Source organism: Salvelinus namaycush, chromosome 18 (genome assembly GCF_016432855.1).
Source record: "Salvelinus namaycush isolate Seneca chromosome 18, SaNama_1.0, whole genome shotgun sequence".
Classification (NCBI taxonomy): domain Eukaryota; kingdom Metazoa; phylum Chordata; class Actinopteri; order Salmoniformes; family Salmonidae; genus Salvelinus; species Salvelinus namaycush.
The window spans coordinates 17,450,522-17,468,430 of record NC_052324.1 but is presented as its reverse complement, the minus strand read 5'-3'; the positions used below and the strand labels follow the sequence as shown (position 1 = coordinate 17,468,430).

General features: G+C 44.9%; 1 protein-coding gene across 1 annotated transcript in view; it reads right to left on the bottom strand.

Moving 5' to 3' along the window:
* LOC120062847 (rasGAP-activating-like protein 1) overlaps positions 1-17,909 on the bottom strand; it is a 48,201-nt gene that overhangs the window by 8,302 nt on the left and 21,990 nt on the right. The window contains exons 8-11 of the mRNA XM_039012917.1: positions 4,258-4,375; positions 3,129-3,282; positions 435-499; positions 89-201 (exon numbers count right to left, since the gene is read on the bottom strand). Coding sequence (XP_038868845.1) covers positions 89-201; positions 435-499; positions 3,129-3,282; positions 4,258-4,375 — 450 coding nt within the window. The remainder of the gene's footprint in view (positions 1-88; positions 202-434; positions 500-3,128; positions 3,283-4,257; positions 4,376-17,909) is intronic.

The window sequence follows — 17,909 nt, the reverse complement described above, 5'->3', positions numbered from 1 at the left end:
AGATGTTATGTGCTGTTATCCAGGAAACTATTACATCTCATAAACCATTTTTTACATCTGTATTTCTACACCAGTATTTCCTCTTTACCTGGTTCTGTTCAGGTCAATTTTACACGGGTCCAGCTCAATGTACTTCTTCTCCTCAAAGATGCGGTTAATGATGGGCTTCAGGACCTCATGAAGGTACAGCATCCCCACAGCCTGCCAGTGCACAATACCTCACATTTACAAAGCATACATTCAATGCTATTTTATATTTATCCGGCTAACACCAGCTTTTCAGAATAATAGTGGTTCTTAGATTTAAGTCTTTGGCATGTATATACTGTGGGACAGGTGCGAGCATAGTGTGACTGCCAAGAGTGAATCCAGCTAACATGTTGGATTGAGCATGCCTAGACAACATGATGAGAATATACTGGAGTTCCACTCACCTTCATGAACTGCTCCATGGCTTTAGAAGCTAGAGAGTTGGACCGGAACAAGGTGTTTGGATCCGCTATCAGAAGGATACATGAAAAGGAAGAGGAATATAAATAAAAAAATGTAACATATCTTTATAACATAGGACAGGCTATACACTTCAAGGACATCATATTTCTAAACCACTGTGTATGGGGCTAAGAGGAGTCATGAACCAGATATTGATCTTGGTCTACGAGGGTCACCCAAATACTATCGCTACTCTAATTTCAGTTTTCAAAGAAGACTGTCTTTGGCCCTCTTTGCTACATAGTTACCTTTATCCTTGGAGGGAGGAACATTGATGTAGTCATGGGGATATGACCTGTTGCCAGGCATAGTGTTTTAGTTGTATACCTAAAGGTCATTTGTGAGAGCAGATAGGGAGGAGCTGCCTGCACTTTCATGACATAAAGGATATTTAGAAGTTTGGGTCCACCACACAACTTCTAAGGTAGTTTTTTTCTCATTTGTCCTTGTGCCCTGCTTTAATGTCTTGCTGCTCCCCAACATCTATTTTGATCTCCCTTTCAGATCGTGTGGAGTTGCTATGGAAACTTGGGCACTTTGTATGTTATCGCAAGCCACACTAACAGAAAGAGAAGAAAACACGCAGAGCACAACAAAACTCCTTATGACTTAGCCTGGGGACGCGGGTGGAGACAGAAATATAATTAATGAACACGCAGAACTTGTGAAACGACTTAAGGGTGGATAATTGTCGGAGGACTGATAAATATAGTGCTGGCAGGCATGCACCGCCCGCCCACACAGCCCGACCGTGGCTGCTGCTACGATTAGAGAAAGAGCGTCAAATCAGAGTTAAATACCAACAACGCTTAGAGCCTCTGTGGGATACGCAGGAACAAGAGCAGGTGAGCAGCTGGGCTCTTATTCAATCTGCCTAGCACACATACAGTACCAGTCAAAAGTTGAAACACCTACTCATTCAAGGGTTTTTCTTTATTTTTTTACTATTTTCTACATTGTAGAATAATAGTGAAGACATCAAAATGATGAAATAACACATATGGAATCATGTAGTAACCAAAAAAAGTGTTAAACAAATCAAAATATATTTTATATTTGAGATTCTTCAAAGTAGCCACCCTTTGCCTTGATGACAGCGTTGCACACACTTGGCATTCTCTCAACCAGCTTCATGAGGTAGTCAACTGGAATGAATTTCAATTAACAGGTGTGCCTTGTTAAAAGTACATTTGTGGAATTTCTTTCCTTCTCAATGCATTTGAGCCAATCAGTTGTGTTGTGACAAGGTAGGGGTGGTATACAGAAGATAGCCCTATTTGGTAAAAGACCAAGTCCATATTACAGCAAGAACAGCTCAAATAAGGAAAGAGAAACCACAGTCCATCAGTACTTCAAAATTAATCTGAAAAAAGTTTCTTCAAGTGCAGTTGCAAAAACCATCAAGCGCTATGATGAAACTGGATCTCATGAGGAACACCACAGGAAAGGAAGACCCAGAGTTACCTCTGCTGCAGAGGACAAGTTCATTAGAGTTAACTGCACCTCAGATTGCAGCCCAAATAAATGCTTCACAGAGTTCAAGTTACAGACACCTCTCAACATCAACTGTTCAGAGGAGACTGCGTGAATCAGGCCTTCATGGTTGAATTGCTGCAAAGAAACCACTACTAACAGACACCAATAATAAGAAGAGACTTACTTGGGCCAAGAAACTCGAGCAATGGACATTAGACCGGTGGAAATCTGTCCTTTGATTGATGAGTCCAAATTTTAGATTTTTGGTTCCAACCGCCGTGTCATTGTGATATGCAGAGTAGGTGAACGGATGACTTCCGCATGTGTGGTTCCCACCATGAAGCATGGAGGAGATGTGATGGTGTGGAGATGTTTTGTTGGTGACACTGTCTGTGATTTATTTAGAATTCAAGGCACACTTAACCTGCATGGCTACCACAGCATCCCATCTGGTTTGCGCTTAATGGAACTATCATTTGTTTTTCAACAGGACAATGACCCAACACGCCTCCAGGCTCTGTAAGGGCTATTTGACCAAGAAGGAGAGTGATGGAGTGCTGCATCAGATGACCTGGCCTCCACAATCACCTGACCTCAACCCAATTGAGCTGGTTTGGGATGAGTTGGACCGCAGAGTGAAGGAAAAGCAGCCAACAAGTGCTCAGCATATGTGGGAACTCCTTCAAGACTGTTGGAAAAGCATTCCAGGTGAAGCTGTTTGAGAGCATGCCAAAAGTGTGTAAAGCTATGATCAAGGCAAAGGGTGGCTACTTTGAAGAATCTCAAATATAAAATATATTTTGATTTGTAAATAAAAAAAAATGGGTTACTACATGATTCCATATATGTTATTTCATAGTTTTGATGTCTACACTGTTATTCTACAATGTAGAAAATAGTACAAATAAAGAAAAACCCTTGAATGAGTAGGTGCGTGTAAACTTTTGACTTGTACTGTACACTCAAAGCTCCTTCCCACACTGTACACTACCTTAACCTACACACTCCCTGGTTGTTCACAGCTTCACAGGGATTTGTTTCCATACATCCAAGAGATTCAGTGGTCATATAACAATGTTTTTTACAAGAGCATTCAAAAAAAGCTCAAATATGACTTTTCTATCCAATGTTAAATTCCCAAGCCAGCCAGTGTCTCTTACAAGTGTGGTTGACCTCACGGGTGCTGAGGTAGTCCAGAAAGGGCACCACCAGGCCCTGGCCCAGGTAGATCTTGACCAGGGTCATGGCCACGTCCTGCCGGCTCTCAACCGTGGTCACCTCCTCCAGCATGGTCAGAGGGCTGCTGTCCTCCACCTGGGAGGGGTCATAGGTTGGAGATAGTCAGGGTCTATTAGCCAGGTGTTCATATATGAGAGAAAGCTGACTTTGTGCCTTTCCAAGCCAAACCATATCATAACTGCTACACACAGCCTACATCGTTGTCACCATATTAGCTAAAGTAACGTCATAGTCAACATAGCTAATAAAACTAAGACATTAGTAAACCTGCTACAATCATGCAGTAACTATAGTGTATAGTCAGATAGAAATTTAGCAGTTACACCGGCGGCAATAAATTAGTAAAACCAAAAGCTTACCTTGACTTGGAAGAGTTCCAGTATTGTGTTGGATAGCCATAGCCAGCTAGCTAACATCCCTCTATTTGAGCAGGGTGTATGAGTGGGCTAAACTAGCTAGCTGCATTTGCTAGCTAAGTAAGTGAAACTGCTCCTTTATTTTTGAAGAAATTAATTTGTTCAAAACTATTGTCAACTCCTCACCACATTTTATGCACTGCAGTGCTAGCTGGCTGTAGCTTATGCTTTCAGTACTAGATGAATTCTCTGATGCTTTGATTGTGTGGACAACATGTCAGTTCATGCTGCAAGAGCTCTGAAAGGTTGGAGAACATCCTCTGGAAGTTGTCATAATTACTGTGTAAGTCTATGGAAGGGGTTGAGAACCATAAGCCTCCTAGGTTTTGTATTGAAGTCAATGTACACAGAGGAGGACGGAAGCTAGCTGTCCTCCAGCTACACCATGGTGCTACCCTACAGATGGCTGTTGAGGCTACTGTAAACCTTCATTGCAAAACAGTGTGTTTAATACATTATTTGGTAATGCGAATATATTTAGTCGTTTTTAAATGTTTTAACAATTTTATTTGTATGAAATTCACTGAGGTGGATGGTACACCCCTTCCTCCTCTGAAGAGCCTCCACTGAAAAATATCCTGTAGAATGAGTTAATAACAATGTGTTGTGTTTGTGACAGTAGTGTGATGCTGACCTCAGCAGGAGAGATGACAGACTCCACCAGCAGGTCAATGAGAGGCTGGTAGTACATGGAGGGCAGGATACGGTCCTCCACCAGACGCACCTTAAGACGCAGCGCACCCAGCTTACCTCTGTGGACAGAGAGAGAGAGAGAGGGAGGCCTCAGAGACACTACAGTCACAACACTCAAACAATACTATACAAAAGGGAATGTGCCCACACCGGGGATAGGTTTGGTGGATTGCCATGCGGGGTATGATGTGTGACAACCACCCTGTAATGGCCTTTCCAGTTTCCTCTACCCTGCCATCTTGGGAGTGACAGACCTCCCTTCTGATAGTACCTTGTCATTCCTTCCGGAACAAACAACCCCCTAAATCTGTGACTCATTCCGTAATGACTCTCTCTCTGTGTGTGTGTGTGTGTCTTGCTATCACAGTTACCCTTGTTCTACTGTTATCACAGAGAACAGATGCCTGCAGAGCCCTAGCTGTATACCCTTGTCCCTTGATGAAACTCGGTGAGGGAATTAGATACTTAAGCAGTGATCCGTCGGCTGTCTTCAAACCTTTGCCTTATACTTATTAGGCCCTAATCTATGGATTTCACATGACTGGGCAGGGGCACAGGAACTGGGGAACAAGTCTCCCAGCCAATCAGAATGAGTTTTTTCCCCACAAAAGAGCATCATTATAGACAGAAATACTCTTCAGCAGCCCCCCCCTCCCTCAAACGATCCCGCAGGTTAGGAAGCCGGATGTGAAGGTCCTGGGCTGGCGCGGTTACACGTGGTCTGCAGTTGAGGTTGGTTGGACGTACTGCCGAATTATTTTAAAGTGGTAGAGGAAATTAACATAAAATTCTGTGGCAACAGCTCTGTTGGACATTCCTGCAGTCAGCATGCCAATTGCGCGCTCCCTCAAAACTTGAGACATCTGTGGCATTGTGTTGTGTGACAAAGCTGCACATTTAGAGTGGCTTTATATTGTCCCCAGCACAAGGTCCACCTGTATAATGTTCAGTGGCGGTTCTAGTTCGTATGGCCCCCTTCAGCCCCCCCCCCCCAACAAAAGCACCATTCTGCATTAACTGTCATTTTTATTCAGACATTTGGAACAACACAAATAAATAATCATAACATTTAACACTATAAAAATATATACAAAAATAAGACTCAAAAGACAAAAAGAAGTAACAAAGATAAATAGAAACAAATTGTAGTATATACATACAAATAAAAAGATACTCGAATTATTACAAACAAATAAAACTAAATTTCACAAATTCACAAAATGTTCTTGTGTATCGGCATACTGCCTTATGTTAGTGTCGTGTTCTTGGTTTTGTTGTTTCATTAAAACGTTGCACCTGCTTCCGACTCACTGCCCCATCATTACAGAATACCAACTCAAAATATGGAAGCAGCAGGACAACCGGACATGTCCCAGACAATCAATGAACAAGGTGACCTTCTTCGTCAACACCATGATCAGCTGGCTCAACTGGGGACGGCCATGGAAGATGTTCTCCACAGTCTACAACGTCTCAACAGCGGAGGATATTCTAGGGCGAGTCTACCCAATGAGTCAGCACACCAGCCCATTCAGCAACCTGCTCAGGTCAGCGATGCCCGTTTATCCCTCCCGGAGAGATATATGATGGGACACCATCCAAATGCCGTGCCTTCCTCTTTCAGTGCTCCCTCTATTTCGCACATCAGATGGGAGCTCCCACCACCGAGAGGTCTAAGGTTGCCACGGATATTTCTCTGCTGACTGGGAGGGCATTGGAATGGGCTACGGCCGTCTGTGAGAGAGGAGGAGCTCGAGTCTTATGAGGGGTTCAAGGCTCTGTTTAAAATGTATTTTTGATCATCCCGCGGAGGGCAGAGAGGGAGGTGAGCGTCTGCTTCAGCTCCAGCAAGGGAATCAGATGGTTGATGAGTATGCACTTACCTTCCGGACAGTAGCATCTTCCAGTGGATAGAATGAGTCAGAGTTCAGCACATTATTTAGAAGAGGTCTGTGCGAGGAGGTCCAGACTGAACTGGCCTGCCGAGTTGACAACCTCACCCTGGACACACTCATTGCAATGGCCATCGTCTGGATAACCTCCTCCGGGAGCGTTGGCATCTCCATCACTTCTCTCCCTCCTTCGGCGAGTGTTCGGGATCAGAGCCTGAACCCATGGAGGTAGGGGACACACGTCTTCCCGCGGTGGAACGACGCAGACGGATACAGCTGGGGCTCTGTCTGTACTGTGGCCAGGGAGGGCACAAGCACCAGCGGTGTCCATTACTTCATAATCTGGGATCCATTAGAGCAGAGGGACGGTCACGTGATGTTACATCCCCCGGACCAGGAGTGAGTATTCCATCTACTGCTCTTCCTGTTAGACTATTTTTAGTACCCATCACTGGATCAGACCCTTGCCTCCTCTCCTTTTCCAGTTCAAGGTCTCGACTGTCAGCCTCTAGGATCCGGAACCATCACACACATCACTCAACCACTCACCCTCACCATGGAGCCCAATCACCAGGAAAACATCCCTTCATCACCATTGCACCAGTTCACAAGATCATCCTCTGTCTACCTTGGCTTCAGCGCTATAACCCTACCATCTCATGGATGTGGGAAGACCTGCTTTCCTGCCCCCTGTGGTTCCACGTCGGTTGAGAGTCCTGTGGTTGCCCTCCAGCCCAACATCCTGGAGGAATATCAAGATCTAAGGGAGGTATTCTCCAAGACCCGCGCTACCTGTCTACCTCCTCATCGCCCCTGGGACTGTGCCATTGACCTGTTTTTCGGTGCTACACCTCCGTGGAGATGCATCTACCCTCTGTCGGTGGCTGAGACCCAGGCCATGGAGGACTACATTCAAAAGGCGCTCCAACAGGGCTTCATCCGCAGGTCCAAGTCCCCTGCGTCGGCTGGTTTCTTCTTCGTGGCCAAGGAGGAGGGAGGATTACGCCCTTGTATCGATTACCGTGGACTCAATGACATCACCACGAAGTGTCGGTACCCTCTCCCGCTGGTGCAGTCAGCCATCAAGCAGCTCCGCTGGGCCCAGTTCTTCACCAAACTGGACCTGCGGAGTGACTACAATCTCATTCGCATCCGGGAGAGGGAGTAGGGGAAGACGGCGTTCAGCATGATGTCTGGTCACTATGAGTTCTTGGTTATGCCCTTTGGCTTAGCCAATGCTCCGTCAGTGTTCCAGGCATTCGTCAACGAGGTGTTCAGGGACATGCTCGGACGTCAGGTGATTGTGTACATCGATGACATCCTGATCTTCTCGACCAACCTGGAAGATTCACGTTCGAGCAGTCCTGGAATGCCACTTGGCTAGCCACCTGTTCGTGAAGGCGGAGAAGTGCCAATTCCACCAGAGAGCTGTCTCCTTCTTGGGCTACCAAATCAGCTCGCAGGGAGTGAGGATGGAGGACAAGAAGGTAGATGCTGTAAAGTCATGGCCAGTCCCAACCACCATCAAGGGATTACAACGGTTTTTGGCGTTTTCCAACTTTTACAGTCGCTTCATCAGGAACTTCAGCGTCGTCGCCCCTCTCACCTCCCTCCTCAAGGGTGGGCCTCTTAGGTTGGTTTGGTCTCCAGCAGCCGACGAGGCCTTTCATCTCCTCAAGGGGTGTTTCACCTCCGCCTCCTTGCTAAAACACCCAGATCCCACGCTACCCTTTGTGGTTGAGGTAGACGCATCGGAGGTGGGTGTGGAGTCAGTTTTGTCACAAAGACAGGGGGACCCACTAAAGTTGTATCCTTGTGTTTTCTTCTCCAAGAAACTGTCCCCCGCAGAGAGGAATTACGACGTCAGCGATCGGGAGCTCTTGGTGATCGGTAGCTCTTGGCGGTGAAGTTGGCATTAGAGGAGTGGAGACACTGGCTGGAGGGTGCCAAGGAACCACTCGTCATCCTCACCGACCATCGGAACCTTGAGTACATACGGACAGCGAGGAGACTGAATCCGCACCAAGCCAGGTGGGCCCTCTTCTTCACCGGGTTCAACTTCACTCTGACCTATCGCCCAGGTTCTAAGAACATCAAGGTTGATGCCCTGTCCCGTATCTACGATTTGGGAGAGGCTCCTCTCCAGAGGGCACCCATAATCCTATCCTCCCGAGTCGTGGGTCCAGTAGTTTGGGACGTAGATGTGGACATCTGCCAGGCTCTAGAGAGGGAGCCCGCACCCCGGAATTGTCCTCCCGCACGCATCTATGTTCCCACAGGGATAAGGAATCAGCTGCTGACCTGGGCACACACAGATGTCATCGCTGGACATCCAGGTAATTCTCGCACCATCCATTCCATCACTGAGAAATACTGGTGGCCCACCTTGGTGCAGGATGTTACGCAGTATGTCAACTCCTGTTCAGTGTGTGCTCAAACCAAGTCCACCCAGAATGTTCCAGCAGGGAATCTCCTGCCGCTTCCCGTGCCTCAGCGACCTTGGTCCCATCTATCCATTGACTTACCGAGTTACTGATCTCCCCCCTTCTGGTTTCACCACCATTCTAGTGGTAGTGGATAGATTCTCCAAGTCATGTCGCCTAATCCCTCTTCCTGGTCTTCACACTGCTCTCCAGGTCGCTGAGGCACTTTTCCAACAGGTCTTCCGGAATTATGTTCTTCCGGAGGACATCTCAGACCGTGGCCCCCAATTCACATCCTGAGTATAGAGGGCCGTCTTGGAGAAGCTCGGGGTCACGGTTAGCCTCACATCCGGGTATCGGCCTCAGTCTAACGGGCAGGTGGAGAGGATGAATCAGGAGCTAGGGAGGGTCCTGAGGAGTCACTGTCAGGACTGGCAGGGTGAGTGGGCACATTTCCTTCCTTGTTGGTATTGTAATTGTGTATCGGCGTACTGCCTTATGTTAGTGTCGTGTTCTTGGTTTTGTTTTATTAAAACGTTTCACCTGCTTCCGACTTACCGCCCCATCATTACAAAAGCTCCTCTCTGCTTCAGCTACGGTCACTGGAAGAGTAAGACAAATTCTGAGAGCGGTCCACAAATTTGGACTATTTTATATTATTCTTAACGATTTCGCACAAACCAGAACAATATGTCTGTGAAACTACAGTTGAAGTCAAAGTTTACATACACTTAGGTTGGAGTCATTAAAACTAATTTTTCAACCACTCCACAAAATTCTTGTTAACAAACTATAGTTTTGGCAAGTAGGTTAGGACATCTACCTTGTGCATGACACAAGTAATTTTTCCAACAATTGTTTACAGACAGATTATTTCACTTATAATTCACTGTATCACAATTCCAGTGGGTGAGAAGTTTACATACACTAAGTTGACTGTGCCTTTAAACAGCTTGGAAAATTCCAGAAAATGATGTCATGGCTTTAGAAGCTTCTGATAGGCTAATTGACATAATTTGAGTCAATTGGAGGTGTACCTGTGGATGTATTTCAAGGCCTACCTTCAAACTCAGTGCCTCTTTGCTTGGCATCATGGGAAAATCAAAAGAAATCAGCCAAGACCTCAGAAAACAAATTGTAGACCTCCACAAGTCTGGTTCATCCTTGGGAGCAATTTCCAAACACATGAAGGTACCACGTGCATCTGTACAAACAATAGTACGCACGTGTAAACACCATGGGACCACGCAGCCGTCATACCGCTCAGGAAGGAGACGCGTTCTGTCTCCTAGAAATGAACATACTTTGGTGCGAAAAGTGCAAATCAATCCCAGAACAACAGCAAAGGACCGTGTGAAGATGCTGGCGGAAACCGGTACAAAAACATCTATATCTGCAGTAAAACGAGTCCTATATCGGCATAACCTGAAGGCCGCTCAGCAAGGAAGAAGCCACTGCTCCAAAACCGCCATAAAAAAGCCAGACTATACGGTTTGCAACTGCACATGGGGACAAATATCGTACTTTTTGGAGAAATGTCCTCTGGTCTGATGAAACAAAGACAGAACTGTTTGGCCACAATGAACATTGTTATGTTTGGAGGAAAAAGGGGGAGGCTTGCAAGCCGAAGAACACCATCCCAACCGTGAAGCACGGGGGTGGCAGCATCATGTTGTGGGGGTGCTTTGCTGCAGGAGGGATTGGTGCACTTCACAAATTAGATGCAATCATGAGGCAGGAAAATTATGTGGATATATTGAAGCAACATCTCAGTCAGGAAGTTAAAGCTTGGTCGCAAACGGGACTTCCAAATGGACAATGACCCCAAGCATACTTCCAAAGTTGTGGCAAAGTGGCTTAAGGACAACGAAGTCAAGGTAATGGAGTGGCCATCACAAAGCCCTGACCTCAATCATATGGAACATTTGTGGGCAAAACTGAAAAAGCGTGTGCGAGCAAGGAGGCCTACAAACTTGACTCAGTTACACCAGCTCTGTCAGGAGGAATGTGGGAACTTATTGTGGGAAGATTGTGGAAGGCTACCCGAAACGTTTGACCCAAGTTAAACAATTTAAAGGCAGTGCTACCAAATACTAATTGAGTGTATGTAAACTTCTGATCCACTGGGAATGTGATGAAAGAAATAAAAGCTGAAATAAATCATTCTCTCTACTATTATTCTTAAAATAAAGTGGTGATCCTAACTGACCTAAGACAGGGAATTTTTTATTAGGATTACATTTCAGGAATTGTGAAAAACGGAGTTTAAATGTATTTGACTAAGGTGTATGTAAACTTACGACTTCAACTGTATATATTCACAGTATTATTAATGAATAGCGGTTTATTTGGTAGCCTTTGATAGTGTGACTGATTTTACTAATTGCATTAGTACTGTACAAAGTTAGAGGTGCGCTATTTGATAGATTCCCCCTACCTCAGGCTACCAGTGTTGAGACCTGAGGTCAACCTACCCCCGCCCCCTCCCTATCTCGTACTTCTGAGTGAGAGACCTTCCCAGGCAGTAGCCTGCCTAGCTCACAAACTAAACTCAGCAACAACAAAAAATGTCCCTTTTTCAGGACCCTGTCATTCAAAGATAATTTATAAAAATCCAAATAACTTCACAGATCTTCATTGTAAAGGGTTTTAACACTGTTTCCCATGCATGTTCAATGAACCATAAACAATGAACATGCACCTGTGGAACGGTCGTTAACCTGTCTAGCCCAGGCGTTCTGCTAGCGGAACTCCTCCCACATTCCACTGAAAAGGCAGAGCGCGAAATTCAAAATATATTTTTTAGAAATATTTAACTTTCACACATTAACAAGTCCAATACAGCAAATGAAAGGTACACATCTTGTGAATCCAGCCAACATGTCCGATTTTTAAAATGTTTTACAGCGAAAACAGCACGTATATTTATGTTAGCTCACCACCAAATACAAAGAAGGACAGACATTTTTCACAGCACAGGTAGCATGCACAAAGCCAACCTAACTAACCAAGAACCAACTTCATCAGATGACAGTCATATAACATGTTACACAATAAATCTATGTTTTGTTTGAAAAATGTGCATATTTGAGGTATAAATCAGTTTTACATTGCAGCTACCATCACAGCTACCGTCAAAAATAGCACCGAAGCAGCCAGAGCAATTATAGAGACCAACGTGGAATAACTAAATACTCATCATAAAACATTTCTTAAAAATACACAGCGTACAGCAAATGAAAGACACAGATCTTGTGAATCCAGACAATATTTCAGATGTTCTAAGTGTTTTACAGCGAAAACACAATATAGCGTTATATTAGCTTAGCACAATAGCAAACATTATAACAGCATTGATTCAAGCCAAACATAGCAATAACGTATAAACCACCAAATATATAAATTTTTTCACTAACCTTCTCAGAATTCTTCAGATGACAGTCCTGTAACATCATATTACACAATGCATATAGAGTTTGTTCGAAAATGTGCATATTTAGCGGCACAAATCGTGTTATACAATGAGAAAAGTAGCAAAGCTGCCAGGAAAATGGCAGGAGAAATCTTTGAAGAGGCACCTAATCTAATCAGTAACTATTCCAAAACTTGACTAAAAAATACAGGTTGGACAGCAATTGAAAGACAAATTAGTTCTTAATGCAAAAGCTGAATTACATTTTTAAAATTATAGTTACTGCGCAATACAGGCTGCGATAACGCAATGCTATACTGCAAGAAATGGCGTCTCATGCATTTTACTTTTAACAACAGAACAATTAATTAAAAGCATAAAGACTGCTTACTATTAGCTGAGCTTCAATCAGAATCTTGGGCAAGGTGTCCTTTCTTCAAAACAATCGTCTTTTGGCTGAAAGATGTCCTCTTGTCCAGTCGAATTAGCCGCTAAACGTTAGCCACCCACTGGAGAGGTGCCCAACAAATGGAAGCGCGTGGCAAAGAAATCCCAGAAAATCGCAATAAACTGCTATAAACTGCTATAAGTCGGTTTAAATTAACTACCTTATGATGTCTTTAACACCTATAACGAATAAAAACATGACCGGAGATATAGAAATACTAAAACGAAAGCGTTTGCAGGACGCCATTCTGATGTCTTCATGCGTCAAGCGCACTGTTGAAAAGAACGGTACTTCCTGTTCCACGGTCTAATATAAGGTCCCAGATTGCGCAATCGACTCCATTCAAAGTCTCACCGCTTACTGACATCTAGAGGAAGGCGTATGCAGTGCATGTACCCTCATAGCTTGCATGGGGACTTATAAACTGATCTCAGAACAGGGACCTGGATTTCTGAAATCTCACTCCCTGACAGGAAAAGTGCTGCAGAATGAGTTCTGTTTCACTCAGAGAAATAATTCAAACGGTTTTAGAAACTAGAGAGTGTTTTCTATCCAATAGTAATAATAATATGCATATTGTACGAGCAAGAATTGAGTACGAGGCAGTTTAATTTGGGAACTCATTTTTCCAAGATCGAAATAGCACCCCCCATAGGCTCAAGATTAAGACACTAACAGCTTACAGACGGTAGGCAATCAGTCACAGTTATGAAAACTTAGGACACTAAAGAGGCCTTTCTACTGACTCTGAAAAACACAAAAAGAAAAATGCCCAGGGTCCCTGCTCATCTGCGTGAACGTGTCTTAGGCATGCTGCAAGGAGGCATGAGGACTGCAGATGTGGCCAGGGCAATAAATTGCAATGTCCGTACTGTGAGACGCCTAAGACAGCGCTACAGGGAGACAGGACGGACAGCTGATTGTCCTCGCAGTGGCAGACCACGTGTAACAACACCTGCACAGGATCGGTACATCTGAACATCACACCTGGTGTACAGGTGTACAGAATGGCAACAACAACTGCCTGAGTTACACTAGAAACGCACAATCCCTCCATCAGTGCTCAGACTGTCCGCAATAGGCTGAGAGAGGCTGGACTGAGGGCTTGTAGGCCTGTTGTAAGGTAGGTCCTCACCAGACATCACTGGCAACAACGGCGCCTATGGGCACAAACCCACCGTCGCTGGACCAGCCAGGACTGGCAAAAAGTGCTCTTCACGGATGAGTCGCCCCTTTGTAATCCGTGATTGTCTGAAGACCCTGCCACATACGTCTTGTGTATGAGCTGTTGAATTGCGACTCCACTTTGTCTCTGTACTGACATTTTGCCTGTTTGATTGCCTTATGGAGGGAATGACTACACTGTTTGTATTCAACCATATCCCCAGTCACCTTGCCATGGTTAAATGTGGTGGTTCGCGCTTTCAGTTTGCGTGAATGCTGCCATTTATCCACGGTTTATGGTTTGGGTAGGTTTTAATAGTCACAGTGGGAACAAAATCCCCTATACACTTTTTGGTGAACTCAGTCACCGTGTCCGTGTATGCATCAATGTTATTATCCGAAGCTACCTGGAACATATCCCAGTCCGTGTGATCAAAACAATCTTGAAGCATAGATTCCGATTGGTCAGACCAGAACTGAATAGATCTTAGCACGGGTACTTTCTGTTTCAGTTTCTGCCTATGGGAAGGGAGGAGCAAAATGGAGTCATGATCTGATTTGCCAAAGGGAGTGCGGGGAAGGGCCTTGTACAGTAGGCATCCTGGAAGAGAGAATAGCAGTGGTTGAGTGTTTTCCCAGCGCGAGAACTACAGTCAATGTCTTGATAGAAATTCTGTAGCGTTTTCCTCAAATTTGCTTTGCTAAAATCCCCAGCTACAATGAATGCGGCCTCAGGATTTGTGGTTTCCCGTTTGCATAAAGTCCAGTGTAGTTCCTTGAGGGTCGTCGTGATATTAGCTTGAGGGGGAATATACACGGCTGTGACTATAACTGAAGAGAATTCTCTTGGGAGGTAATACGGTCGGCATTTTTATTTAAATTTTATTTATTTCACCTTTAGTTAACCAGGTAGGCAAGTTGAGAACAAGTTCTCATTCACAATTGCGACCTGGCCAAGATAAAGCAAAGCAGTTCGACACATACAACAACACAGAGTTACACATGGAGTAAAACAAACATACAGTCAATAATACAGTAGAAAAATAAGTCTATATACAATGTGAGCAAATGAGGTGAGGTAAGGGAGGTAAAGGCAAAAAAAGGCCATGGTGGCGAAGTAAATACAATATAGCAAGTAAAACACTGGAATGGTAGATTTGCAGTGGAAGAATGTGCAAAGTAGAAATAATGGGGGGCAAAGTAGCAAAATAAATAAATAAATACAGTAGGGGAAGAGGTAGTTGTTTGGGCTAAATTATAGATGGGCTATGTACAGGTGCAGTAATCTGTGAGCTGCTCTGACAGCTGGTGCTTAAAGCTAGTGAGGGAGATAAATGTTTACAGTTTCAGAGATTTTTGTAGTTCGTTCCAGTCATTGGCAGCAGAGAACTGGAAGGAGAGGCAGCCAAAGGAGGAATTGGCTTTGGGGGTGACCAGAGAGATATACCTGCTGGAGCTCGTGCTACAGGTGGGTGCTGCTATGGTGACCAGCGAGCTGAGATAAGGGGGGACTTTACCTAGCAGGGTCTTGTAGATGACCTGGAGCCAGTGGGTTTGGCGACGAGTATGAAGCGAGGGCCAGCCAACGAGAGCGTACAGGTCGCAGTGGTGGGTAGTATATGGGGCTTTGGTGACAAAACAGATGGCACTGTGATAGACTGCATCCAATTTATTGAGTAGGGTATTGGAGGCTATTTTGTAAATGACATCGCCGAAGTCGAGGATCGGTACGATAGTCAGTTTTACGAGGGTATGTTTGGCAGCATGAGTGAAGGATGCTTTGTTACAAATAGGAAGCCAATTCTAGATTGAACTTTGGATTGGAGATGTTTGATGTGAGTCTGGAAGGAGAGTTTACAGTCTAACCAGACACTTAGGTATTTGTAGTTGTCCACATATTCTAAGTCAGAACCGTCAAGAGTAGTGATGCTGAACGGGCGGGCAGGTGCAGGCAGCGATCGGTTGAAGAGCATGCATTTAGTTTTACTTGTATTTAAAAGCAGTTGGAGGCACAGAAGGAGAGTTGTATGGCATTGAAGCTCGTCTGGAGGGTTGTTAACACAGTGTCCAAAAAAGGGCCAGAAGTATACAGAAGGGTGTCGTCTGCATAGAGGTGGATCAGAGACTCACCAGCAGCAAGAGCGACATCATTGATGTATACAGAGAAGAGAGTCGGCCCAAGAATTGAACCCTGTGGCACCCCCATAGAGACTGCCAGAGGCCCGGACAACAGGCCCTCCGATTTGACACACTGAACTCTATCTGAGAAGTAGTTGGTGAACCAGGCGAGGCAATCATTTGAGAAACCAAGGCTATCGAGTCTGCAGATGAGGATGTGGTGATTGACAGAGTCGAAAGACTTGGCCAGGTCGATGAATACGGCTGCACAGTATTGTTTATTATCGATGGCGGTTAAGATATCGTTTAGGACCTTGAGCGTGGCTGAGGTGCACCCATGACCAGCTCTGAAACCAGATTGCATAGCGGAGAAGGTGCGGTTGGATTCGAAATGGTCGGTAATCTGTTTGTTGACTTGGCTTTCGAAGACCTTAGAAAGGCAGGGTAGGATAGATATAGGTCTGTAGCAGTTTGGGTCAAGAGTGTCACCCCCTTTGAAGAGGGGGATGACCGCAGCTGCTTTCCAATCTTTGGGAATCTCAGACGACACGAAAGAGAGGTTGAACAGGCTAGTAATAGGGGTTGCAACAATTTCGGCAGATAATTTTAGAAAGAATGGGTCCAGATTGTCTAGCCCGGCTGATTTGTAGGGGTCCAGATTTTGCAGCTCTTTCAGAACATCAGCTGACTGGATTTGGGAGAAGGAGAAATGGGGAAGGCTTGGGCGAGTTGCAGTGGGGGGTGCAGTGTTGTTGACTGGGGTAGGGGTAGCCAGGTGGAAAGCATGGCCAGCCGTAGAAAAATGCTTATTGAAATTCTCAATTATAGCGGATATTTCGGTGGTGACAGAGTTTCCTATCCTCAATGCAGTGGGCAGCTGGAAGAAGGTGTTATTATTCTCCATGGACATTACAGTGTCCCAGAACTTTTTTGAGTTTGTGTTGCAGGAAGCAAATTTCTGCTTGAAGAAGCTAGCCTTGGCTTTTCTAACTGCCTGTGTATATTGGTTTCTAACTTCCCTGAAAAGTTGCATATCACGGGGGCTGTTCGATGCTAATGCAGAACGCCATAGGATGTTTTGTGTTGGTTAAGGGCAGTCAGGTCTGGAGAGAACCAAGGGCTATATCTGTTCCTGGTTCTAAATTTCTTGAATGGGGCATGCTTATTTAAGATGGTGATGAAGGCATTTAAAAAAAATAACCAGGCATCCTCTATTTGATTGTGAGGTATTCTAGGTCGGGTGAACAAAAGGACTTGAGTTCCTGTATATTATAACAATCACACAATGAGTGGTTAATCATGAAACATACACCACCACCCTTCGTCTTCCTGGAGAGTTCTTTATTCCTGTCTGCGTGATGTACTGAGAATCCAGCTGGCTGTATGGTCGGGGACAGTATATCCGGAGAGAGCCATGATTCTGTGAAACAGAGTATGTTACAGTCCCTGATGTCTCTCTGGAAGGAGATCCTCGTCCTGAGCTCGTCTACTGTATTGTCCAGAGACTGAACATTAGCGAGTAATATACTTGGAAGCTATGGATGGTGTGCCCGCCTCCTGAGTGGGACTAGAAGTCCACTCCGAATACTTCTTCTCCGCCGGCCCGGCGGCATCTTGGGCAAGCCTCTGGGATAACTTAAATTGCCCTGAGGGGTGCGAACAAAGGATCAAATTCGGGAAAGTCGTATTCCTGGTAGTAGTACTGGTGAGTTACCGCCGCTCTAATATCCAAAAGTTATTTCCGGCTGTATGTAATAACACAAAAAAATGTCTGCACTAATAGTGTAAGAAATAACACAAAAAACAAAATACTGCAAAGTTGCTTAGGAGCTAGAAGCAGAGCTGCCATGTCTGTCAGAGCCATCTTGCTGTTTTGTCGGATGGCGGCGCCCATATCTGTATGGATCTGTGCAAAACTTCTACAGTAAGTGTATCTTTTATTAGAAGGATTTTTTCTCGCTGATGAAAGATAAGGGCCATATGTTTCCAAAGCCTTCATTTCTCAGAACAAGAATAGACTGACGAGTTTCAGAAGAAAGTTATTTGTTTCTGGCCATTTTGAGCCTGTAATCGAACCCACAAATGCTGATGCACCAGATACTCAACTAGTCTAAAGAAGGCCAGTTTTATTGCTTC